This window comes from Abramis brama (assembly GCF_963993115.1).
Source record: "Abramis brama genome assembly, chromosome: 17".
In the NCBI taxonomy this organism is placed as follows: Eukaryota; Metazoa; Chordata; class Actinopteri; order Cypriniformes; family Leuciscidae; genus Abramis; species Abramis brama.
This window is the reverse complement of record NC_139979.1, coordinates 21,654,551-21,680,025: the sequence shown is the minus strand read 5'-3', so window position 1 is coordinate 21,680,025 and position 25,475 is coordinate 21,654,551. Positions and strand designations below refer to the sequence as shown.

Genomic DNA, 25,475 nt, shown 5'->3' with positions numbered 1-25,475 from the left:
ATTCCCTCACATTCCTGCAAGCAATGAGAAACGGCCCTCGGATTCCCCAGTGTGGTGGAGCCAACAAAGAGCAACTTCTTAAAAGCAAATCTAAAAAGACTTTGTGCTGTATAGTTCAATACTTAAAGTTATTCAACAGGGCTTTTCCTTTTCAGAGCAAAACGCCCAGAGAACTAATTTAACACTCACTCTTAAAAATACAGGTTCTTTATTGGCATCTATGGTTCCAAATCCCTAACCCTAACCTGTTTTTTTAAAGAGTGTTGTGTAATCCAGGCCATCCTCTTGATGGATGCAGTTCGTACCATTCAATTACATAGCTTTGAAGAGTTTTGCTGATATATTGGATTGCCAGTTTTTTTCATACAATCTCAGAAAAAAAGGCACAAAAGCTGTCACCGGGGCAGTACCATTTCAGAAGGTACACCTTTGTACCTAAAGAGTACATAATAATACCTCAAAGGTACATTGGTACCTAAATTGTACATATTAGCACCTTTTTAAAGGGTAATTAATTTATTAATTTCCTTTTAAATATTTTTTTATCGTCACTTGACTAAGCTTCCAAACAGTTGAAATGGTTTGGGCGTTTACAGAGTGCATACTTATCACTTTGTTAAGGCCTAAGGCAGGGTTCACCAATCTCGGTCCTGGAGGGCTGCTGTCCTGCAGAGTTCAGCTCCAACCAGCTCCAACACACCTGTTTGAAAGTTTCTAGTATGCCTAGTGAGACCTTGATTAGCTGGTTGAGGTGTGTTTAATTGGGGTTGGAGCTAAACTCTGCAGGACAGCGGCCCTCCAGGACCGAGATTGGTGAACCCTGGCCTAAGGTCACTCACTGCCCAGTTTTGAAGAATGAAAAAAGCTTTATATGTAGAGCATATTACTATACATTGCAGTTCACACTGCGTGCTTACTGTAAATTGTTGTAGTGCATACTAGATCTTTCTACAGATATGTTCATATATTTAGTACGTTTAGAGGCCGAGTATAACTGCCAATGTCCACTCTTGCTCACTAATGTTTTTATCAACAGAAACAAGATCTTTCTAATAAATGCACAACAGCCCAGGATAGCACCAAAATGATTTCCATCAGGGTCTGAGTATGTAACGTTTTAAGCAGACATGAGAATGACTCTGCACTGTCAAACCCAAACCCAATTTCACAGTGCAAGTTACAGCAAACAGTTACAACCTGTTCTTTGAACAGCAGATTCATCAAAAAGATACTAAAAAAAGTTTGCTATTTCCTGATTTTGTAATGCGTTTTATGACCTTCACACATATTTAGTTTGAGTCATTGACGCAACCACTGACTTCATCACCCGCTTAAAGTGGCTGGGGATGTGCACACAAGCAGGCTGTCTGGATGAACCAGAAAGCTGTGATCTTAGCCTTGACCTCAGGCTTTTGCATTGATGTGTCATTGTTATCGTTTTTGTCCAGTGGATTTGTTTTATGTTGCAAGACGTTCTTTATTACTCAACTGCATGGTGATTTATTGGGAGATCTAATCATTCTTTTTTATGTAAATCTATGAGTCTATGTATCCGCTTGTTTGCTCCAGACAGTAGTTATAGGCTTTTCCTGTGACCAGAAAATATGAAACAGGAGAGCAGGATTTGTAGTTCTGTTTCAGTAGTAGACAGGTTTCAAAAAAAGGTTTCAGGTTTCAGACACGGTTTAATTTATGGTATTATAATCGGTTGATTATTTTGATGATTAATCGAGTAATCGGATACTTTTTTGTGGTAATAAAAATAGACCCATGTGAACAATAGCCTTTAAAATGACTTAAAATATTTTTTGTAAATATAGAATAATAATAATAATAGGTTCAAATAAAGTTTTAAAAGCAAGTAATCATATGGTTTTATTGAACAACACTTACACTGTTAAAATGCATTATGTAATCTACATAATATAACATAATCAACTTATGTACATTATGTATTAACAAATGCCTGCAGAGGGCCAACGGCCTGGTGATTGTTGTTGTTACACTTTACAGCATGATCAAAAAATCGAGATAATAAAAATTATATTTTTGCGGATGATGTTGTCATGCTGGCCCCATCAGACCAGGACCTTCAGCATGCACTGGGACGGTTTGCAGCCGAGTGCGAAGCAGCTGGGGTGAGAAACAGCACCTCCAAATCCGAGGCCATGGTTCTCAGTCGGAAAAGGGTGGCTTGCCCACTTCAGGTTGGTGGAGAGTTCCTGCCTCAGTTGGAGGAGTTCAAGTATCTTGGGGTCTTGTTCACGAGTGAGGGAAGGATGGAACGGGAGATTGACAGACGGATCGGTGCAGCTTCTGCAGTAATGCGGTCGATGTACCGGTCTGTTGTGGTGAAGAAAGAGCTGAGCCGCAAGGCGAAGCTCTCGATTTACCGGTCAATCTACATTCCTACTCTCACCTATGGTCATGAGCTGTGGGTCATGACCGAAAGGACAAGATCCCGGATACAGGAGGCCGAAATGAGCTTTCTCTGCAGGGTGGCTGGGCGCTCCCTTAGAGTTAGGGTGAGGAGCTTGGTCACTCGGGAGGAGCTCAGAGTAGAGCCGTTGCTCCTCCACATCGAGAGGAGCCAGCTGAGGTAGCTCGGGCATCTGTTCCGGATGCCTCCTGGTGTTCCGGGTGCGTCCCACCGGGAGGAGACCCCGGGGAAGACCTAGGACACGCTGGAGGGACTATGTCTCCCGGCTGGCCTGGGAACGTCTTGGTGTCCCCCCGGAAGAGCTAGAGGAAGTTTCTAGGGACAGGTAAGTCTGGGCATCTCTGCTTAGACTGCTGCTCCTGCGACCCGGCCCCGGATAAGCGGAAGAAGATGGATGGATATTGTTGTGTGCTACTGTGTTTCTTTTATTATTATGCTTATTTGTTCTTATTTGTATTATTAGCTATTTTAAAAATACTCACGGGGAACATGCTAGCACTTGCAGCATGTTAAAACATACTACAAACATGGTAAACATTTAGCAATATGCTAAAACCATAGACATGTAGGTAGGCTTTTGCCGCTCCAGACATGTCAATGTGTCTGCCATCTTGGAACGGCCAACATGATGTAGTTCATCACTACACTAATAAATCAATGAATTTTCATCAAAAAGGCCACTACATTGTGCAGCCTTTTGGTTGTAATAACCGCCAAGCTATATATTTTACACATTCTATGACTCGATCGGTAGTCACTAAATTTGGCCGATCTCACAAACCGATCACAATTTAAAGCTGTAGTCCATAACTTTTTTGTTTTCAAAATGTATATAATAAGCGAATACATAATGAATCCATTTTCCAAACCGTGTTTTTGTCTGAATCACTACAGTACCTATAATAAGTGTTTATTTTCAGACTATTAGACTGGTTCGGGTCGTACCACTGCGGAGTAGCCCAGTACCTGCGTGACTCGTCATAGACATAAACGGAGAGAAGGAGCGCCGGCTACAATGTTCTTTTGAAAGACGCATGCAGTTCTGTTTATTAACCGCTAGAGCGCCAAAAGTTACAGACTGCACCTTTAATTATATAAAACCTTAAAATGTCGCCGCTGGCGCATATGTGAATGGTATACAGATGAGGCTTTTGCGCTAAGTTCTGCTTTGTAACTTCACAAAACATTAGTAAACCATAGTAAATCGCACATCTTTATTTAAAAAAGAAGGTTGTATCGATTTAAACGAGTCCACACACAACATAACATGATGCGCAGATCTTGAGAAAATTCTCACGGGAGTGACATCATGGCATGCTGCTTTGCTAAAGGTAGGACTGCCGGGATCCAAACTCATCGTGATCATGATGCAGTGTTTTCTAACGTCATTTAAAAAAGTTATACCAATGGAATCTGGATCTCAGGTATGGTCGGTAGGGTAGGGACGATGTTTAAAGATTGGACTGTCACTGGATCGATCACTCAGATTGACAGGTCTTGATTAACCGTGTGTGTGCCATAGAATAGAAGCGCAAAGCTGAAACAGCGCTTACTCATCAATCAGGATCTTATTACTTGTTACTTTTTATATGTTATTATATAAAAAATTATATATTATATTATATTATATTATATTATATTATATGCATTTACACTTGTAGTTTTTATGTTCACTAAAACATTTGATCATTTGTTTGGAGAGGTTTTTGGACACTTGATTAAAAAGGTTACCATGGTTCCAAATGTCATAAATTTAGATTGTTTTGAGATATCAACATATAATAATAATATCAACATAAAAAATTTGGCCCAGATGCAGTTGGCATGATTGTGAACAAGCCCAAACTTGATTTTATGATCTGTCTTATATACTTTCCAATCATTTCAAGCATGAATAATAACAAAATAAATCAATAAATTGCATAACTTTTCTGGGATTTTCTCAGCAGTAATATAAGATCCTCCAAACGTGATCAAAATCTATTTTCTTTCAAATTTGAAAGGTTTTCTATCAAATGAACCATGTACTTGATGATGCCTTGTTTTATTGATTGATTGTAGAGTTATAAGCCATTACATTTAAGTATGCCACTTATCATTAAAAAAATCATTAAACATGCCTTCAGGTGTTAAAGGGTTAACAGTGACAGTCAACAGAGAGGTTACATATCACTTATATAATGTTTGAATGATCGGTATCGGCCAATCACGATAACAAGAAATCGGTAGTCGGTATATCTGCTAAAGACTGTTACAGCTATATACTGTAGATATGCATACTTGCGAATAACTATGGTTACAGACAAACACTTGCTCTCGTCTCAAGTGTTTACGGACTTACGTATATTGGCCCTTAGAAACAGCCGCTAATGATGAGGAATTACGTGTATATATATACTGTACATCTATGGCTAAAACATGATAGCAATGTTAACACATGCTATATGCTAAAACATGCTAGAAATATAGCAATGTGATAATACATGTTAGAAATGTGTTAAAAACAACTGACCAATTTACAACCTTAAACACATACTTGATCTCCACACACATTTGATTAAACATACTTATACTCTATGCAGAAGACACATTTTTAATATGACTTCGGTTTTGGAAATGATACTATTTGTTGCTTTTAAAGTCTGGCCTTGATATAGTATTGTATCTAAATGTTGAGACAATGTAACATTTAGCTAAACGTTGACTTCTTATTTTTCTTATTTTTGTTTGTTACATTTTTTTCTACAAAACCAAAACTGGCAGGCCTGGTAAAAAAAAACAGTTCAATAGAGGTGCAGTAACATTTTCAATGCTGCAGGGCAATCCACACTGCTTTTTAGAGAAAGACTTTAAAAAAAACCCAGGTGGAGGGACAAGTCCAGGCCGCTGCTGTCAAGGAGCTCCAGTACTTTCCGAGACTTCCCCATGGGACTGTTTGACTATATTTAACCCTCTTTGACTCATTTAACTTCAATCACCTGGAAGAAGGCTAATCAGGAACAGTAATTCAGCTACACTACTTTGTTCAATGGTATGTCATGAAGCTACCATTTATTCTATAGTAATTTTGATCCCCTAATACCTAATTAAGAGGAAGTGATTGTTGCCTTCTTTTAGGGTTATGTTTAAAGGACATTATCCTGTTGCTATTGTGGGTGAGGCTTGTGGCAGTTGGTGGCGGCTGTTTGTATGGAAGCCACACAGTACATGGTGCGACTGGTTGAGCCTTTTAAGTTGGTCTAGGTGTGCATAGAGTTAATTTGTCTTGAATAATCATGAAAATGTTAAAGTATTTTTAATGTTTTGCCTCGTGAAAAGTCTTTTTCACATGTGCCTTGGGGCCTGTGTTTACTGACATTGAGAATAATTAATAGAAACCCGGTGAAAAACTCTCTTTGTGTCCGCTGAGCAGCTGCAGGCGCTGAGAGCTGCAAGGAATCTCAAACAGAATGGCTCATCTGTGATTTGCCATCTTCAGAGAATACCACTGCACTCAAATATACCATTCAAGAACTGACCTGAATGTAACTAACTCTCCTTAAATCATCACAAGACAATTATCATATTTATGGAAAAGGGGAATGAATAGCAATTAGTTCTCATGAATAGGGTACTCATTAAAAAGACCAATTTGATACAATATTGTCTTAACATGGAATTAATCTCGCATGAAAAGCATGAAAGTCTCCATCTCCCCCTTGAAATGGGGATTTTGGTCTGTTCCACCTCAGCGGTTTTGACTTTCTTGACTATAACAAAAAATGAAAATCACACAACGTCAAAGTTTCAACATCAAATGTGTTTTTATTACCAAAAACTGTATGACTATACTGTATTGAATTATGACACCCAGGATTAGACTGGAAGACATAATCTCATTCGATGTTCTTAATTATTTTATTGAGAATCATTCTGTAACCAAATTCTGTAAAAAAAAAATATTTTGCAGTGTTCTTAATATTAACTGCCACTGGCATATAACATATTGTAAGAAAAATGATCAAACATATTTTTCTTGATTTTTTTTAATGCAAGTTCTATAACTTATCTTCAAAAATGTACATACATATGTTTTTTTATTTTTTATTTACTATTACGTGCCAAAAATAATAATCACACAATATCTAAAATGTATTTCGACCAAATTTTAGTTTCCATATGTTGACTTTGTTGATTTGTTCAAGTTTTGTACCTTATTCATGAAACGTCAGAAGTAGTTAAAGCTTTATTTAGAAAGTATTTAGTGTAGCTCATTTTTGTTGGCAGGTATGGCTTGTAGTAAGAGTGTTTTCCACATGACATATGGATGTGAATATGAATTTACAATGGTTTCACAATAGTTTCAGTTCTGAGATCTGCATGAAACATTTTCATTTCCCATTATCAATTAAAAAGGTTTAGCATGTTGGCTGTTGTTTTTATTTTTAACGGTTAGTTTGAGGAAGTGCAATTTTAATTCTGTTGAAATGAAGCAACCCTGACGGATTATGTAGTCGAGTAACAGCGGTTATAAGACCACCCAACCTCTGTACATAAATATAGTTATTCTCACATATTTTGTCTGCCTAACTATAACTTTTTATGTTGAAATTGGTTAAATTATTTTGAGTTAAAGTAATGGAAAAACATACATTGCCATGACTTATTGATCATATATATATATATATATATATATATATATATACACAACTCTTTTTTTTTCTTCTAAGAAAAGTGTCCAAAATGGTCTTGTAAATCTGGTATTCTCAATAAATGAAATCTGTGTCAAGTTCAAAAACTAATTTACTGGATTCAATTGTGCCAGAGCTTAAAATGGAAAACTCATTAAGGGTGATGATATAAACAGTAGGCAACACTGGGTCCACAGAGACACACTGTTGGCATTTCCCCCATTAAGCTCAGCACTTAGTTCGGATCAAGTGATCAATCGGCATAGTGAGTCAATACCAGCTCAACTGCAGTTCCGTGTCATTGCTTTAAGAGTTTAATTTTAGGGTTCCCTTCCCATGCAGATGTATGCATCTAATCAAGTCAAGGCATGCCATTTCCACCTGACTATTGATTCATACCGATGACAGAATCACTGATATATCGTCGCTCAATCTTCAGGTTTCCCTTCAGCTATTACTTGAAAGCCACACTAAATCTTTTTGACTTTTGTGGGATGAATGCACGCTATTACAGCACTCAGCCAGAGTCTGTGTGAGTCTTTGCCGAAATGAGAGGATTCTCTGTTGCACAACTGGGCTTTCAACTCTGTCAAGGTCTTTAGAAAGAATTCAGTTCAATTTACAGTGTCACAACGTTTTTGATCAGCCTTTGATAGCATGATGATTTACAATGAATTTGTCGCTGTAAATAAAAAATGTGATTTATTATTATTATTTTAATAAAAGTGAATGAGAACGGGTAAGCTCCAAAATGACAAAATAACTTCTGCACTGTATACCAAATCCTCCAAATCCAAGTCATTTGATTAATTTGATGATGACATTTCGGTCTGTTTCTCACACAGTTACACACCCTCATGATCGTTCCAGACGTTTGTTCATCTTTGAAATTCAAACGAAGATATTTTTATTGAATCCTGAGAGATTTTCTATCCCTCCATTGAAAAACTTTGATGCTTTAAAAAGTTCATTAAGAGATTGTAGAAGAAATCCATATGGTTTGAGCAATTATTCTGAAGAGACATGATCGTTTTATATGATGCACAGATTTAATTTTGGTTTTATTCACATGTAAACAATGATCAACTGTGCTTGACGTGTGAAAACAAAGTCAATGGTTCTCGGGCGTCAAGCAAGCTTCTGTTGAGTTTCCGTTTACCGTTTTTGATGTTCTATATGCGCTGATCAATGTTTATATGTTGATATTAAAACCCTAAATTAAATCTGTTCAATATAAATTCATTGCCTCTTTGATTAAACGGCTCAATTCATTTGGGATTCGTATGGGTTTGGAATGTCATGTGAGTAAATGATGACAGAATAACCCTTTAATTTGTTATTCACTGACAATCTTGAAATCTGCAGTAATTATATAAATCAGATGTCTTTCAGTAACTCAATTGATCCAGTTTACAAAACCAATGTGAATGATTTGCTCAAGAATCAGGGTGATCTTTTTCTCAAGTTCAACTCTCATAGCAGTTCGGTCATAGCTACTAACACCTCACTGGAGAGGAAGATTATCAGTGAATAACAATGTACATTTCAACCTGTTTGTAACACAAAGCTGTCGTATGTTTACAGAAGACTTTGGTGCATTAGTTGTATACATCACTATTATGAGACTTTTATGCTGAATCTTTTTTTTGTTGTTGCCCTTTTCGAAACTTAAAAAGCTCCATTCCCCATCCATCATTTTTCATTGTGTTCCTCTAATGAAAGAAAGTCATACAGGTTTTGAACAACCTGAAAGAGAATAAATAAAGACAGAATTTTCATAAAAAATGTTGTGAAAGGTTGCATGCATCATACACCGTATAGCTCACCGGTTGTCGTTCATGGCAAGGTGATACACACTCTTCCAATAAAGCTGTGGTAGCGGCAAAGAAGGAAGCGAACATGGTGACGATAAGCCCAGCTGAGAGAAGACAGGAAATGTGGCTCAGTTAAAGTGACTTGCCATTTCCTGGTTGCTTGACAGACGTACAGACAGCAAGAGAGCAGAAAAGAGCAGAGAAGTAAGCCAGTGCGTCTAAACCGAGGCATCATGATGGATTCTGATTGATACTGAGGCTTACAAGTGGACACATTCTGGACGTTTTAGAACCATTTTGGTGGGGGCTCAGCAGAGTCCGGGGTAACAAGAGCCCCTCCACCGCACATCACCTGCCATGAGACATGGACTGGCCCCTAAATGAACAGCAATTGGTAAAGTTCATTTTTTTCTACCTTGAGCAGGTTTAATGTTATTTTACAGTTGCATTCTGCTGTAGTGCACATTGCTTTAGTATACCAGAAGCCCCCTGTATTTTGTGATCAGAGTGTGTACATTTCAGAGAGTGTTTTATGAAGCTGCTGACAGCCCAACTTCCCCTATATGAGTGGGCGGATCAAGCCGCATCATTTAAGCTAAGCATAGCTCCTCGCTCTTTGAAATGTTTTCCACCAGCCGCTTTCAAGTGACAGTCACATGCAAGGGTTTATTCGTCTTGATACACATGTTCTTGCTTGTGACTCATTCTCAACAGAACTTTACAGTAAAGGTTATTGTGATCTCTCCATCAAAAGGTGAATTATATCAGCAGTTATTTTGATTCATTGATTATGCCTGGAAATACTTAATGTCAGAGTTACATTCGATCGTTAGGTCTACATTCGATCAGTTCATGCATTCCCTTGAATTTGAACCCATTGCTAGTGCCATGCTAGAGAAGTGTTCTACAAAGACTATCTCATTAAATTACCCAGACAGGACATGTGATTTGTTTAACCAGGCCTCCTGTTTTAGTTATAATTGATTCATGAGATCGAATAGCAGGGTATGACTGAAGGTTTATGCACCAGTTGTTCATGCTTCACAGCTGAGAAAAAGGGAATTTTAACAACAATATGATTTGAAGGCAGACAATGAGAATTTCTTGCAGAGTAGGTTGCAATGGTAGCGATAATAAGGAACCCAATAAAACTACATATAAATGTTTGCATTTGGCAAATGTTGTGATGTACACTCTCAGAAAAAAAAAAAGATACCCTTAGGAGTACAACAGCTTGTCACTGTGGCAGTTCAACTTTGGGACAACGCTGTACCATCTACCCCTTAAAGGTGCATACATACTACTTTAAAGTTTTAATGTGTATGTTTAATGTACTACTATGAACATTTCATGGATAAGTAAGGTACAAAGATGTCTCGTTGAGAGTGTTTGTCAAACCATATTTAATCAGATTTACTCTTTTATATTTGCACAAACAGTCTAATGGGAGACATTGCAAGTGCTACTTATTTTTGTAACTCAGCACACTATTGCTTTGAAAAAAAAAAGAGAAAAGAAATATATATATATATATATATATATATATATATATATATATATATATATATATATATGTTCTTCATCATCATCATCATCATCACATATATATATATATACTACTTGGTAATACTATAATGCGAACTATAGTAGCGAACACTACTTGTCCTATTGACGAAAGTATGGGTGTCACTGCATTGATTGCATTAAGAATTCACAGTATCCACTGTTACATTGCACAAGTTTGCATACTTTGTAGTTTCCTGTTGTGTTAACACAAGGGTGTGCATGCTCTGATTTTGGAGATAGCGCCCAGTCATGCTTTAGTAAAACCTTGTGGTGCAAAGACTTATTACGCATGTGACTTATTTTGACTATTTGGTGGGTTGCCTGAGAGACTATTGATTGTACTAGTTGATACTGGTCTTAAGGAAACAACAAATAAGCTGGTTTCGGGTTCACCTGTCCCTGATCAGATGCATTTCTTATGGGAGTTTTATGTGTTCAAAAACAGCTGGACAGAGCACAATGGACTGGAGAAGTGGTTTTAAAAGTGGAACTTTTTTTGGATTACCAAAAGTGTGCGTTTCTTCGTAACCCATTCCTTTGACAATGGGGCTGTCCTGTCAAAAGATGTTTTACCGACTCTTACTCTTTCCCTTTTTCTTTCTTTCAGAAAGATGTTGTTTACCTGCAGCAGTGGTTGGAGGCATTTGTGGCGTCTTTTGAGAAGATCATTGATGTGCAGTCGACGGAGCCTCGTCGGTGAGTCGGTTACATGCTGACCTATCAAAATGTCACAGACACAGGGAGTTGATCTGTAGGTGGTCAGGTCCAGATGGAACTCTGACTATGATGGTATTAAGCGGTCTATATTTGTTTAATTGCATATTTAACGGTTGCTGAGTTTGAAAAAATCCATCTTTTGAAAACTTACAGCCCAGTGTTGTAGTTCAGCAAGGGCTACTAATTAAAAATTTTGAAGAAGAAAAAATTGAGGCTGTCTGGAAATATGTTAATGGAATGTGACGCAATAGCCTAAGACATTCGCCTACTTTTTTTAAAAAGAGCAGACGAAACAAGGATGACCAAGGCTTATGTTCAATGACTTCAGTTAAATAAAACAAACAGTACTTTGACTTTTTTGATGTCTATTCATCAATCCTTCATCAAAACAAAACAAAAAGCAAAGCAAAATAAAAAGCAACAGCAAAACTAGACAAAAACAGCAAAACAAACATGTTTTTGTCTGCAGGCTGGAGGAATGGAGCGCCGATGTTCCCCTCCTCCCCAAGGAGGTACTGGTGTTCCTCAGCACCCAGCTGTGGCACAGCGCCCTCCACATGTCAGGGCAGGACAAGAACAGCACTGCTCCACACCCACTGCTCCTCATCAAGTTCTTCATCATCATCTGCAGGTCAGTTCCCACGGAGCACATAGTGAACACCATCATTCTCTTTGTGACAATGCCCCAGTGGCTCAAACCCCTGTTGATATGCTTCTATCTTCGAACAACAGGGATAACGCAAGGCAGCGGTTTATGCTAAATATGCTAAATTTGGTGTGTACAATAATACCAGTGCTGATGTGAATCCTTTTGAAATCTCTGCCTGCAGGAATATGGAGAACATAGACTCTGAAAAGACCCCTGGGTTTGTGTTTGAGACAATCAAGCTCCTAAACTTCTGTTTGTCTCAGGTAAGAAGTCAAAAAATCTGTGAAGCTGTTTCACTGTGGTTTGCACCACTGCTGATACATGTGGGAAATATGAGTCTAGTTTGCGTCATTTCCTAATCCCATTCCCCTCCTCTTCTTATTTTTTCTTGTCACCTCTCCGTTATCTTATCAGTAGAAGAAAGCCGCAAAATTTTCTAGTGTTACTCTAGTGTTAGATATCAAAACTAGTTCACTTAATTTGTATTGCATTTTTTGTTTATTCTAAACATACCAATGAACATTTTGTCCACTTAACTGTATGTTATGCAGCTATTGTTATCACGATACACGTGTTTACTGTGCTGATCTAACAGGTTGCATCAGAAAGCTTTGGGTGGAAGACCTCTACTTTATTCAAAGGAGTGTTTGTGTGATAACAAGCTAGGTTTGTGTATTCACAAGACTCAATCAAGCATGTGTATGTATGTTTGTTACAGCTGAAGAAGCAGCCAGATGATCAGAGCACTTTACAGTCGGTGGTACAACACGGCCTACTACTGTGCGAAAATCTCTTTGACCCTTATCAGACGTGGAGGAGACGGCAGGCAGGGTGAGTGTGTGCTGTGTGTGTGTGTGTCTGTGAGTTGGGCAGGGTGTTAAACCACAATAGGAATACGTAGGAGCCGTTGAGAGCTGCAAGCTCTGTTTCAGCTCCACTTTAACAGTTAATAACACACCCAGACCTCACATCTCAGCTCTCAAGCGTTCTTATGCTCAACTGTCTGATTTACACAAAGCATAAACTCCTCACAGCACCAATGCATCTCTTCAAACAGCACTGTTCTACCCATCCACTAAAGTGAAGTTCATGGAATAGTATGTGTTATAAAATGGATATTTCCAGCTCTACAAATGGATTGGATGTTAAAAACTGTTGTATAACAGTGACTAAACAGAAATTTAATTCTATAAACAGTCACTGTTTTGGCCTCCATAAACAGTATATTTTGGTAATTGGCAGAGGAATTGTGTAGTCCCTTGTACTGTAGTAAAGTATTACAGTGTTACCACATTCTTATGGAAACAGCCATTATGGTAATTCTGTAAAGTACCGTGGAATATGGAATGCATAAAATACCATGGTATTACAGCCTGAAAACATAATTGTATTGCTTTTATTATTATTGAATAGTTTATTACTTTTAAGAGATTTTTGCTTAAAACAAGAAAAATAAACATAATTCATGTCAATTCCATGGTGTATAAGTAGATTAATGAACTTGATGTATATATCAAAATACCACGGTATTACTGCCATTTATTATTATTATGGAATAATGTATTAGTTAGATTTATGCTTAAAACAAGAAAAAAGCAAGTTGAGAAAATAAAGAAAAGTAACAAGTCTTAATATTCTATGCTTCTACTGTTTAAGATGATTTATTGCAGTGTCCTGTAGCTTATTGCTTGAGTGATAAGTAAGAATGTGTCAAGTATTTCCACAAAGAGCTTTGATATGTGTTTTTCAGGGAGGAAGTCAGTATGCTGGAGAGAAGCAAGTATAAATTCTCCCCTCTTGTTCTGCCAGAGGAGCTTCCTTTGCTCTTCCACGGTATGTCACCCACTCCTGCCTTCTAACACAATCTTTACCCCCATTTACTCACTTCATCACATCCTGGGAGATATCACACATCCTGCCTTACATGAGACAAAATGGCTTGCTGTTTGTAAAGAACTATTGAGTAACTGAGTCTTGCAAAGACCATTGATGTAATGTACATGACAGATGAGACAGAAAAAAGAGAGAGAAATGGGATCAAGACGTTACATTTGAGGCTAGATTCCAACCGGTCTCCTCATCAGCACAAATCAACACATAAGAGAAGCAGGACTGTGTTGCAGCCTGCAGGCAATGGCCAAAACATGCGCCCTGCATGTTTACACGGACTTCTCTTACATCTTTGTCTGCTTTTGGAGGTCAGCAGAAGGGAAAGGCTGTCTCCAAGCAGACATTGGCCCACTTACCAATCCCAAGTCAAGCCGTGTCCCGTTGGAGTTAGGGCTCACTCCACTTGGAGAGTTGCCTCCTCCTGGGCGTTGGCACGTGGCACCTCTTTGCCAGACATCTGCAGAGCTGTGGGCTGATCGACGCCTAATATCTTCACGAGATTCTACAATCTCCGAGTAGAACCGGTTTATTCCGGTGTGTTGGGTACAAACAGCTAATGTGTGGGAAGGCTGGCTCGGTGTCTCGCTTGCAGCGCCATTCCCCTCTAAGGGGGGTAAGAGTGCCTTCTTGGCTCTCCAGGTGAGTTCCCCTCTTGGCATAAACCGGCTGGATTGAGTTTCCTCCGAGCATCCTCCGGGAGTCAGACTCGACTGAGTTGTCCAACGCCAGGCCCAGTACTCGAGTGCATGCCCGCTCAGTCACGCCCTGTACTGGGCTAGATGCCACATATGTTGTGCTTGCCCCTTGGTAATCCCATATGTGTATACTTCTATGGTACGGTTTCCCAGTTGGTAAACCCGTGTCTTTCCCTGGGCAGATTTTGCTAGTTGTAGTAGTTCCATTCCTTTCTAGGCAGGACCTACCGCAGAGGTATTTCCATATTTTGCACTGCCCCAAGGGTCAGTCTATATGTGTATTTCCACATGTTTCTCCCTACGGAACAGGTAAAAGGAACAGCAGCTACGACTGTCTCCATGGTAAGCCCTGTCCCTTCCACCCCGTTGGCATGGAGGACTAAAATTCAAAGCTTACATGAGGCACTAGTTAGGTTACGACTTAATGGAAGCAGTTGCCAAAAGGGCACGATACATCTTGCCAGCATCTGCATCTCTATCATTTGTAACACAGTTCAGTGGTTGTGGAGCTTTCCATTGGACCCATGGAATGTCCCTGCGGTGCCTGACCACAATGATCCACCTTCTGCACTCCATGTCAGTCTTTTCATCATAACGTCGAATGTGACTGAAAGATAGGGAACGTCTTGTTCCCTGATGGAGGGAACAGAGACATTATGTCCCTCCTGCCACTTTTGGTGAACTGAATCACAGTTGAATGGCCGGGGCCCTCGTCTCGGCTCCTCAGCATAAACCTGAATGAGTTGATGCGTGCCGCCATCTCATATACCCATATGTACGGGGAGTGGCTCGGCATTCAAATTCCACTTGCCATTTTCATTGCCCGTATTTCTAAAACTGAGAGGTGAGTGTCTCCCAAGTGAGACCTAATTTTTCAGTCTTTTTGACAAAGACGTTCCTCATGTCATGACCTCTTAAAGATTCTTGTCACTAAATGACTGGTTACACCCACAGATTACCTACAAGAGAGTGAACTAATCCCAGAGCCCCTCGTGGTGAGGCTGGTGCACCTACAGGGAGCCGTAATCAGTGGGTGCAAGGTAAATTAGACTATTTGGCCCTGTTTACATGAATTATCTACATGGGTTATACATGGGTTTCATGGGGGTCCACATACCTTACTACATGAGTCTGTTACTTGCTGTCATTTCTGTGGTGTGTGTGTGTTTCAGAGGAACGGCCTTCTCTCCATCACCCTCCAGGCTGTGAAGGACCTCATGTCTGTGTTGCGTTCCTGGTGCCTCTGTCCTGCTTTATCCCCGCAAGAGCCCAGGGACCCTCGGCTGCTTAGAATGTCCCTGCGGTGCCTGACCACAATGATCCACCTTCTGCACTCCAGCAGCCCATGTGATAGGCAGGTGGAGATCCGGACTGTACTGGACAATTACTTCCAGCTGCTCAACTGGAACCGGCCACCAGAGAGCCAGCAGGGAGATATCCTGGCCTGGGAGGATAACCTCATTATCCTTCTCGAACATATGCTGAGTAAGAGAATATTTGCCATCACTCTTTAACATTTTTCATCATTTACTCACCCTAATGTCGTTCCAAACCTGTGTGATTTACTTCTGTGGAACACAAAGGAAGATAAAGATAAAAAGTTGCACCCCATTGACTATTTATTTTGTGTTCTGCAGATTAGGGCTGTGCGATTAATCATAATTGATTTTCAATTTTCAATTTTGGCTTCCAACGATTATGAAAACAAGTTATTCGAGGTAAAACGATTATTGTGCTGCTGCCGCATTCTGTCCAGCGCACCTTTCTTTCCTTCACATGGGTGCTCTTTCGCTCCTCCCTAAAAGCCCAAAAACTTAATACACAAATTAGCCAAATAAGCAGGTGTTGTAAAATGCAGTCTACTGTTGCTAAACTGCTAGACGTGCTTGATATTAAACAGTGTTATTAAAAGTGCATTAAGCCGCAGAAGACCCTTTTCTGTGTGCGCACTCTTATTCGGAGCCAAACGCAGATAAGCAAAGTATACTAAATGGTCAAATACACACAAAAATGCCATTTTAGCGAGTATTCACGTAAATCGTTAACGTCTTAAGTGAATGTAAACAGTTGGAAGAAAATAGGATGTGTATCAATATACTGTATTGATTCAGTGCAGCTCTTAAAGTGACAGCAGCCTAATAAACCTGCTGCTGTTTGTGTTGTTAATGAGAATCAAACAACAAAAGACTGAAAAATCACCCACTGATCTTGATTGAATAACTTAAGTAGCTTTATTAAGGATTAATCTGTATTTAATGTACAGTTTACATTTGATTATATTCATTATATTAGCTATTACTTAACTGAATACCACTGATCTTCCTGAAAAACTTAAAGCACTGTTTATTTAATTTGTTGTATTTATTTGCCAGTTTTGTTTATAATTATTATTTTTTTGTTCTTATTGTGTTTTTGACTTTTGTCTTCTAAAATTGTCTTGAGGAACTTTACATTAATAAACCTAGTATTAGTTTATGCTGAAGTATCTGTAATTGTGAAATTTCACAGATACCTATATATCTGATATCTGAAATAAGACTTTGATCATATCGCCCACCAATAATTGTGTTAAAATCTTGATTTCAATATTATTATTACTAAAATAATCATGATCGGGGTTTTTTTCACAATCGAGCAGCCGTTCCTCAGAATAAAGAACTTCATACATGTTTGCAAGGGTGAGTAAATGATGCCACTAGTCTTTGGGTTTCAAATGTTAACTTGAAGTGTTCATCGGGACAATTAAGATGTTTTTGTTTAGTTTTTCTTTCTTGTAGTTTCTTTAAGTAAAGACACAGTAACCTTAGGTCAGTCATCAGTTGGTTAGTTCTGCGTTCATTTCAAGTGTTCATTTAAAGCATCCAGTGTTTTTCTATGGTGGGAGTTTCCATTTTCATGACAAATCATTTTAAAGGTATAATTCCCCTAAACATTATTTCTGTCATCTTTTACTCACCCTCATGTACGGCCTTCCAGGATTACATATATTTGAACACACCCCTTTCATTAAACAAATCATTATATGTAATGCACTGGCTTGTTTGCTTTGTTAATGAGTTGTGTTGTATTTGCACTGTCTGTTTTGTTTGCATTTATTAGGTTCTCAAGGTCTGTTTGTGTTTTTAGTTTAGTTTATTCAGTGTAGCTTTCACGTTGCCTCTAGACCTTTATATCCTCTAGGTTTCTGTTGAAATTGTGGGTTAAATTGATCATATTATTATTATTATTAATAAAATGTGAGGGAAAGTGCATATCTTATGTCCTCTACTTTCTCATCATTTCCTTTAAATAACTTTTCACTCTTTTTAAACACCTTTTCTGTCTTCACTAGTTCAATTATAATTAACATACATTTTTAAAACACAAACATTCAATTAATATAAGGTCATGAAACTGCATGCATTATAATTTTGAAACAAATAGCAAAATGCCTTTTTAGAATAGTTTTATGTGGAGTATAGTATGTATGTGTATATTGTAATGTGATATTACGTCATGATGAAACTGTCGGCATTTTACATCAAGAAAAAAATCGTTGAGATTGCATGTCAACTCAACAAAACTGTATCATGCATGGCAAATTGTAGTGCTTCTGATTCTGAATATTTAACCCAGATCACTGTGTCTGATATGTTTGATGTTGTTTAAACATTTATATTATGTTCGTGGTGAACTTCCTTCTCTTTTGGAGAAGTTCAGAGTAATTGTAGACAGTTCTCTGGAAACAATTTGAATAGAGAAGCTGTTGCATGTAGTCTCTACACCATGAGTAATGCAGACGTCCCAGTGCTTGAACGACAGGTCTGAATGTTCTTGTGTTTTTGCCCTGCAGATGCTATCCCAGAGATCCTGCAGTGTTCAGACCGGCCAGTGTTGCAGGCCATCTTTCTAACTAACAACTGTTTTGAGCACATCCTCCGCCTCATCCAGAACAGCAAGGTCAGAACGCTACCCTCTTTAACCCTCTGAGATATCTGCAGCAGCGTTTCACAATACCAGCCCTGAGGATTCAAACCATTCTCATGGCTGAAAATGGAAATGTGGCAATCTGCTGGTGTTTTTTCTGAAAGATAACAAGCAGACACCTGTCCTCGAATAAACTAATCTGAACCACAGATTTGCTACGGTTCCATCCAGAGCTTTTAGAAATAGTTTATATGCTTTCTATCATTTTTACATAAGGTATTTCTAAGGTATGTTTTTCCCTGCTTTTGAAAGTTTCCGACTAAAGGATGTCAGTAGGGATTTGAAGCTGTTCTTTCACATTTCATGAGCAGAATAAAAACTGCAACACAGTGCTTGATAAGACAGAAATGTCTCAGAAATACCATGGTCAATGGCATTTTTTTAGTCTAGATCTATTCATTTATTCAAAAATACAATAAAGGTTTAATTTAGAACATTTAAACATGCTTTAGTTTCTGAATTAAAATTCACAGTTACACTATATTTTAAGGTGTCCATGTTACAGTGTAATTATACATTTAAGTACTGAGTAATAATAATTATCTACATGTACTTACTATAAGGTTAGGGTTTGGTTTAGGGTTAGTTACATGTAATTATGCATAAGTTATAGTTATCACTTTAGTTACTACATACAAGGACACTGTAAAATAAAGTGTTACCAAATAATGTCAAACTGTCCCAATATTAAAAGCCTCACGTTTTTTATTCTTTTAATAAATAAATATTTGAAAAATATGTCTACCAAATCAAAGTCAGGTGATGCAATCATTATGCAAACATAACATAAAGAGGAAATGATATCATAGAGTGGATCCCTGCAAACCCTAATGACTGTGTGTCAAGGTCAATAAGTATCTTAAAATATTAGACAATTTGACATTTGACATGGTTAGTTCAGCTGAGGTAGTTGTAAAAGTCATGTGGTACAACTCATTAAAATATAATGATATAAAAAAATAAACAAAATCATGATATTTGCACAAAAATACTTTTCACCGTAAACTGTATTTAAAAATGTTTTTACTATAATGATTAAGATGTGTACCCTTAAAATAGGTTTCTACTTTTTACTTGATGGTTACACCACATTAGAATTTTAAGTCATAAAATTGATATAAATTGATATAAGAAAATAGTATACATTTTTCAAACCAATATTAATACAAATGTCGCAATTCTGGGAACTTGGAACAAGCTAGATTTGTCATTGACTCATCAAGCTTTGCAATATTTTACAGACAGATAAAAATTGACAACATGACAGACAATTTACAACCCAGTGCGTCAAAGTGACGAATAAAAATTATTTGTAGTGCAGCCTCTGTTTCCATCAGGTGATGAAATCTAGGTGCTGGGTCACTGGTTTGTATGTGATCCCAGTCGGTTTGGCTAAGCGGGGTGGTTTTTGAGTGTGTTGTAACTAGGCATTATGTTGTGTAATGAGGATTGCGAAGAGCTTCTCTTTTTCATCTATTACCTTTTCAGTTCTTTTTGCTTTATCTATCAGTAAGTTTAATTTCTGCTTGCTTATTTTATCTCTGACTCACTTGTGTTCATGTGTTTGTTTGTGACGGTACGTGTGTGAATGTGCGTCCGTCCTGCAGCTCTATCAGAGTAACAGGTTTATGGTGGAGTGTGAGGGCCAATGTGACCTCACTACACGTTTGCTCACAGAGGCTGAAGTGGAGCAGGTACTTTCCCTTCACCGCTGATCCAGTGTGGTGTTCGTCAGCAGGAAACCCACCCTTCACTCGACTGACACAAACGCAGACAAACACACTAATGTACAGACAGACAACTGCTGATTGAGCAACATTAGATTCTGCATAACATAACGTGCAATGTTGCCTAGGTGAATATGCAGTAGCAAAACATTTGCATGCATGTACACTTGTCTTTGCACCTGTCAGTTAGTTCACAGTTGACTTAAATGCAACAAAAGAAATGTGGAAAATAACAACATTATGCGGTTCTCTTACATGGTGATACATCCCATGATATTTGGTATTTGGATGTGAGATTGATGGTAATCACTCGTGTTCTGATGTAGAAATAAATTGCAAAAACATGTAACACCTGTTAACTTTGTCAACTACTTTATTTCCATTGTATATCAGTGTTATTTTAATATTATTTATATAATATTATACTATTGAATTACGTTTTATATTTATATTTTCAGTTATTATTTAAATTTTTAGTTTAGATTTTAGTACATATTATTAAAAATATTTTTAAATAGTTGTCATTTATTAATTAATTAGTTTCTATTTCAGTTTTAGTGTATTTATTTCAGTTAGTAATTGTATTTCTTCAACTTAAACTCATTACAGTTTTTTTGACAGAAAGAATTATCACCTTTGCATAGTTTTTTCCTAATATTTATATTTTATTTTGTAATAGTTTTAGTTAACAATAGTAACACTGTCGTGTATATACATATGGTAATCATATAGTACCATGAAATTGTAGCATTTGATACCATGGTACCATCTGAGTACTTTTTTAAAGGTTAGTGCAGTGTCAGTACACAGAGGGTGAGGATCCTGCTGATGGTGGTTTAGTGTGTGTGTGTGTGTGTGTGTGGAGAGAGAGAGTATGTGTGAAGTTCTTTGGATGTATTATTGCAAGGCCATGTCACCTTGCATGTTGTCTTGCAGTTTGCAGAGTGTTTCTAAATGTTTAGCATGTGTAGTCTGGCTGTGGTGCTGTGGGTGTAACATTTGATGTGTGTTTCATTTGGTGGTCTTTTTTGGTGGGATATTTGTGGTTGAGTGGTGGTTAATATTTCAAGGTTAAAGTGAGAAAATTGCTTTACTGTTGCATGTTTTCAGAATTTATGAATTTATCAACCTCGCTTGCTTCTCTCTGAAACTCTTCAACTAAAATTAATATTTCGCACAAAATTCCATTTTGCTCACCAAGGCTGCATTTATTTGATTGAAAATACAGTTAAAACAGTAAAATTGTGACATATTTATTAATTTAAAATAACAGTTTTTTATTATTTCTTTATTAAGTTCCTACTATTATTTTATTGTTTCTTATTATTATCAATGTACAAAACAGTTGTTCTGCTTAATATATTTGTGGAAACTGGACACATTTTTTTTTAACCATATAAAAGTCTGCAATTTGTAATCAATTTAATGCATCCTTGCTGAATAAAAGTATGATTTTTTTTTTTTTTAATAATCATACTAACTCCACATTTTTGAACGGTAGTGTATATCATTATTTACTCACTTAAATGTCATTCCAAACCCATAGTCTGTTGTTTTTGTCCATGGAAACAAAAGGAGAAATTCTGAAGTATCTTTATGCAGTTCTTATAACAGTGACCATGTCTGTCAAGCTAAAATGGACTACAAACACCATAAATGCAGAATATAAGTGGTCCATATGACTTGTGCACTCCATTCTTCTAAAGTCTTCTGAAGCCATATGATAGCAGACAAAAACACAAGTCATTAATCATCGAAAATTCACTGCAGCTTTAAATTCTCTTTTGTTTCCGTGTCACATTCAGAAATGTCACGGCCTTGGTATTATTCAAATGGGGTTGGAAATACATTAGTATGCTTAAATAATGACAGAACATTTATTCTCGGGTGAACTAATCATTTAACGTGAGATTATATGAAGATGTGAATGTGAACTAAATGATGTGTGTATTTTGCGTGTGTGTGTAGGTCTGGGAAAAGGGCTCTGACTGCATCACAGTACACGCCATTCGAGTCCTCACCGCCATTATGAGCAACTCGCCCTCTGCCAAGGTATGACATGTCTCCATCGACTCATTTCTCACACCTCCTCTCCTCTCGTTCCTTATATATGTTTCTCCTAAAGTCTCTGAAAGGTCAGCTTAGAGACGTCGCTCGTCTTATCAGCATGATAAGTCAGAGTGCTTGCGTGTGATAAATGTGCCCCTTATGCGCGTGTGGTTAATCTTATCAGCACCTTTGATGTTGTGGTGCAGAACCAGGTCACCCATGGTGACGTTATAACATGCGCTTCCTCCTTTTATTTTATGGTACTTACAGGTTAAAAAATGTCCTATTTTTTGTTTATTTATAATTTCAAAGTTTCCTCTATCAAAACTGAAATAAAGTATTTTTTTGTGACTAATTTTCAGAATGAAACTGCTACTTCTTTATGTAAATGCCTTCTATTATTATTAGCTAAACTCTTCACTGTTAGGTCAAATATAGTGTGTGCCGCCCTGTTCTTCTATAACATCATCTTTGCAATACAAACATTATACTGCAGCACAATGAAGATTTATAACTTTTTGTTTTCTCAGTTTTTGCAGCATAGTTTAAATAAATAATCTTGGTGGCCTTGTGTTGTGAAAGCAATTTACATAGTGTACTGGACTTTTTTATTTAACTTGAATTTAAAGTAAGATTCTGTTGTTGTTTTTTATGATATTCCCACTTGGAAAACATTTCTACTTTATATAATACCTTTTGTGTTTTGGTTTATTTTGGGTAACTGGGTGGGAAAAACTCCCATTGTATTCTGTGCGTGTTCAATTGTAATGTAACTGGTTTTGTATGGTTTGTCTTCCCAGGAGGTATTTAAGGAACGAATTGGCTACTCGCAGTTGTTCGATGTGTTGAAAAGTCAAGGACAGCCCACCAAAAGACTCCTGCAAGAGCTGATGAACATGGTAAGTGAGAGGAGACTAAGGCTGTTATTTTATACCCTTCCCTCACTAACTTCCCTCCGTCTCATTCACTACGATGTATGTCATTGCTTACATTGCACAAGTGCCCACTACTGGCGGATCCCTTGCAATATGTTCAAATGAAACACCCTAAGCCCTTGATCACTTGGAATCCGCAATTATTATTTACATTAAGAATATGTTTTACGCTCCATTCTATAGGCCTGTGTGTATGCTTGGGCTGTTTTTGTATATATTTTTTTGAAAATATAAAAAAATTACACAAACGAAAATAACAGTACAATAAACTATAACAGTCAGCTTAGGGTAGCTACAAGTATTATGTGGTTAAATGTCAAATTAACTCCAATATTATGCACTAGAGTTGTGTCGGGTGGGGGTAAATTAAGCGTGATCTGCTGTGATGTCACAATCGTGTTGCATTGTGGTCTATGGATCTGCCTGAAGTTTGCATATTGAGTAGACTCGCTCCCTTGATCAAAATTGAGGGGTCTAGGGTCTGTCCAAAGAAACTTCCCTCACCCACTTGACGAAGTTATGAAAGGGGTCGCCTCCCGGGGGCGGCCATCTTGAGATCACGTGACTAGCCATAATATTTGAATGGGATTCAATTTGAATGGTCACATTTTTTTTCAAAACAAAGTAATAATTTATTCAATAATAATTATATTAAAAGCCTTCTGAAAAAATACAGTAGCAATTGTGTGAAGAACTGCACGAAAGGTAATTTGATGTATGATGTGTGTTAGTGTTTAGGCTTCTTGTTATTTTACCTACATTTTACCTGTAAAGCGCACTGGTCAGCTTCTGTTGTTGTTTAAATGTTCTATAGTAGGGATTCTCAATCCCGGTCCTGGAGGACTCCCAACACTGCACATTTTGGATGAGTTTGACTCACATTTTAAAAAATGCTTCACATTCAAATATAACTGCTTCCATCCTATATAATATGCAAAAAGCAATGTCAAATGAGTAGCATGTCCGCATACAAAGTATTCAGAAAATAGTAGATGGAAAATCTAATGTTTCCACCAAGATTCTGAAGTGTGCATCCGATGTACACTTAACTATCCCACTAGGCCACAGGAGAAGAGTCTTAGTTAGTATTCAGAAATTGTGGAGAACATGACGGATATTGAAGGTCACCAATCGTTAAAGCTACACTATGTAATTTTTTATTTTTTTTTATAAATACTATAATAATCTGTAAAATAACACTGAATTCATACTACACGCATGCATACTTCTAAAACGTCGAACAAGTTCTTCATCAAATGCAATATTCAAGAATCATGACTGAGAGTCACTGTGCTATTAATAAACTTGTATCCTTACATCATTTTTTCTCTCAGGCTGTTGAAGGAGAGTATTCCCAGGCCATGCAGTTGGGCATCAGTAACGAACAGCCTTTGCTCCTGCTTCTGCAGTGGTTGCCTGATCTGGGCTCTCGCTCTCTGCAGCTGCTGGTGTCCCAGTGGCTGGCGGCCGTGTGTCGAGGAACTCTGTCCTGCCGCACTGTAGCCGTCGAGGCGGGTTTAGTGGGCGCTCTGCTGGAGGTGCTTTCCGAACCCCCGGAGCGGCTTGACCGGCAGTGTGCGGACGCCCTCCTGGGCTTGCTTCAAGACTTGGGATCTCTTTCTTTACGGCCCTGTGAACTGAAGAGTCTGCTGAAGCTTTTGCGGACTGAGCCCGGTGCACCCCCTCACCCGTACTGCGGGCGCGTTGTAAGGGTGCTCTCCGCCATAGCAGCCCGTGGGGAGGGTGGGTGCAGCGCCTTGCAGTATTTTGACCTTATGCCCCCTATGGCGGGTATTATGGTGCCAGCTATACAACGCTGGTCAGGGAGTGCGTTTGCTTTCCATGCCTGGCTGTGCCTCAACACGGACTTTCCTCCACCCCAGCACTACTACTCAGAATCCCACTTGACAAACCCGGATAATGCAGTTCGCATGGCCAAGGGACCACGCAGGAAACAGCTTTACAGGTTTAAATTATTATTATTAATAATAATAATTAATAATAATTAATAATAATTATTATCTTTATAATGTTTTTTGTTTTTCTTGTTTTTTTTCTTTTTGAAATATATATATATATATATATATATATATATATATATATATATATATATATAGTTACAATTTAAAATAACTGTTTTCTATCTTAATATATTTTAAAATGTAATTTATTACTGTGATGGCAAAGCTGAATTTGCAGTATCATTACTGCAGTCTTTAGTCACGTGATCCTTCAGAAATCATTCTAATATGCTGTTTTGCTGCTCAAGAAACATTTCTTATAATCACAGTTGAAAATGGTTGTGCTACCATTATACCATTAAGCAAATACTTTTATGCTAATTATAATAAATTATA

The 25,475-nt window shown here is 37.8% G+C and overlaps 1 protein-coding gene across 1 annotated transcript in view; it reads left to right on the top strand.

Annotated features, from left to right (window-relative positions):
• nbeal2 (neurobeachin-like 2) overlaps positions 1–25,475 on the top strand; it is a 72,226-nt gene that overhangs the window by 6,000 nt on the left and 40,751 nt on the right. Inside the window, exons 2-12 of the mRNA XM_084089975.1 lie at positions 11,098–11,186; positions 11,677–11,838; positions 12,038–12,119; positions 12,575–12,687; positions 13,607–13,689; positions 15,396–15,481; positions 15,614–15,926; positions 18,274–18,380; positions 22,103–22,186; positions 22,984–23,082; positions 24,453–25,084. Coding sequence (XP_083946101.1) covers positions 11,098–11,186; positions 11,677–11,838; positions 12,038–12,119; positions 12,575–12,687; positions 13,607–13,689; positions 15,396–15,481; positions 15,614–15,926; positions 18,274–18,380; positions 22,103–22,186; positions 22,984–23,082; positions 24,453–25,084 — 1,850 coding nt within the window. The remainder of the gene's footprint in view (positions 1–11,097; positions 11,187–11,676; positions 11,839–12,037; positions 12,120–12,574; positions 12,688–13,606; positions 13,690–15,395; positions 15,482–15,613; positions 15,927–18,273; positions 18,381–22,102; positions 22,187–22,983; positions 23,083–24,452; positions 25,085–25,475) is intronic.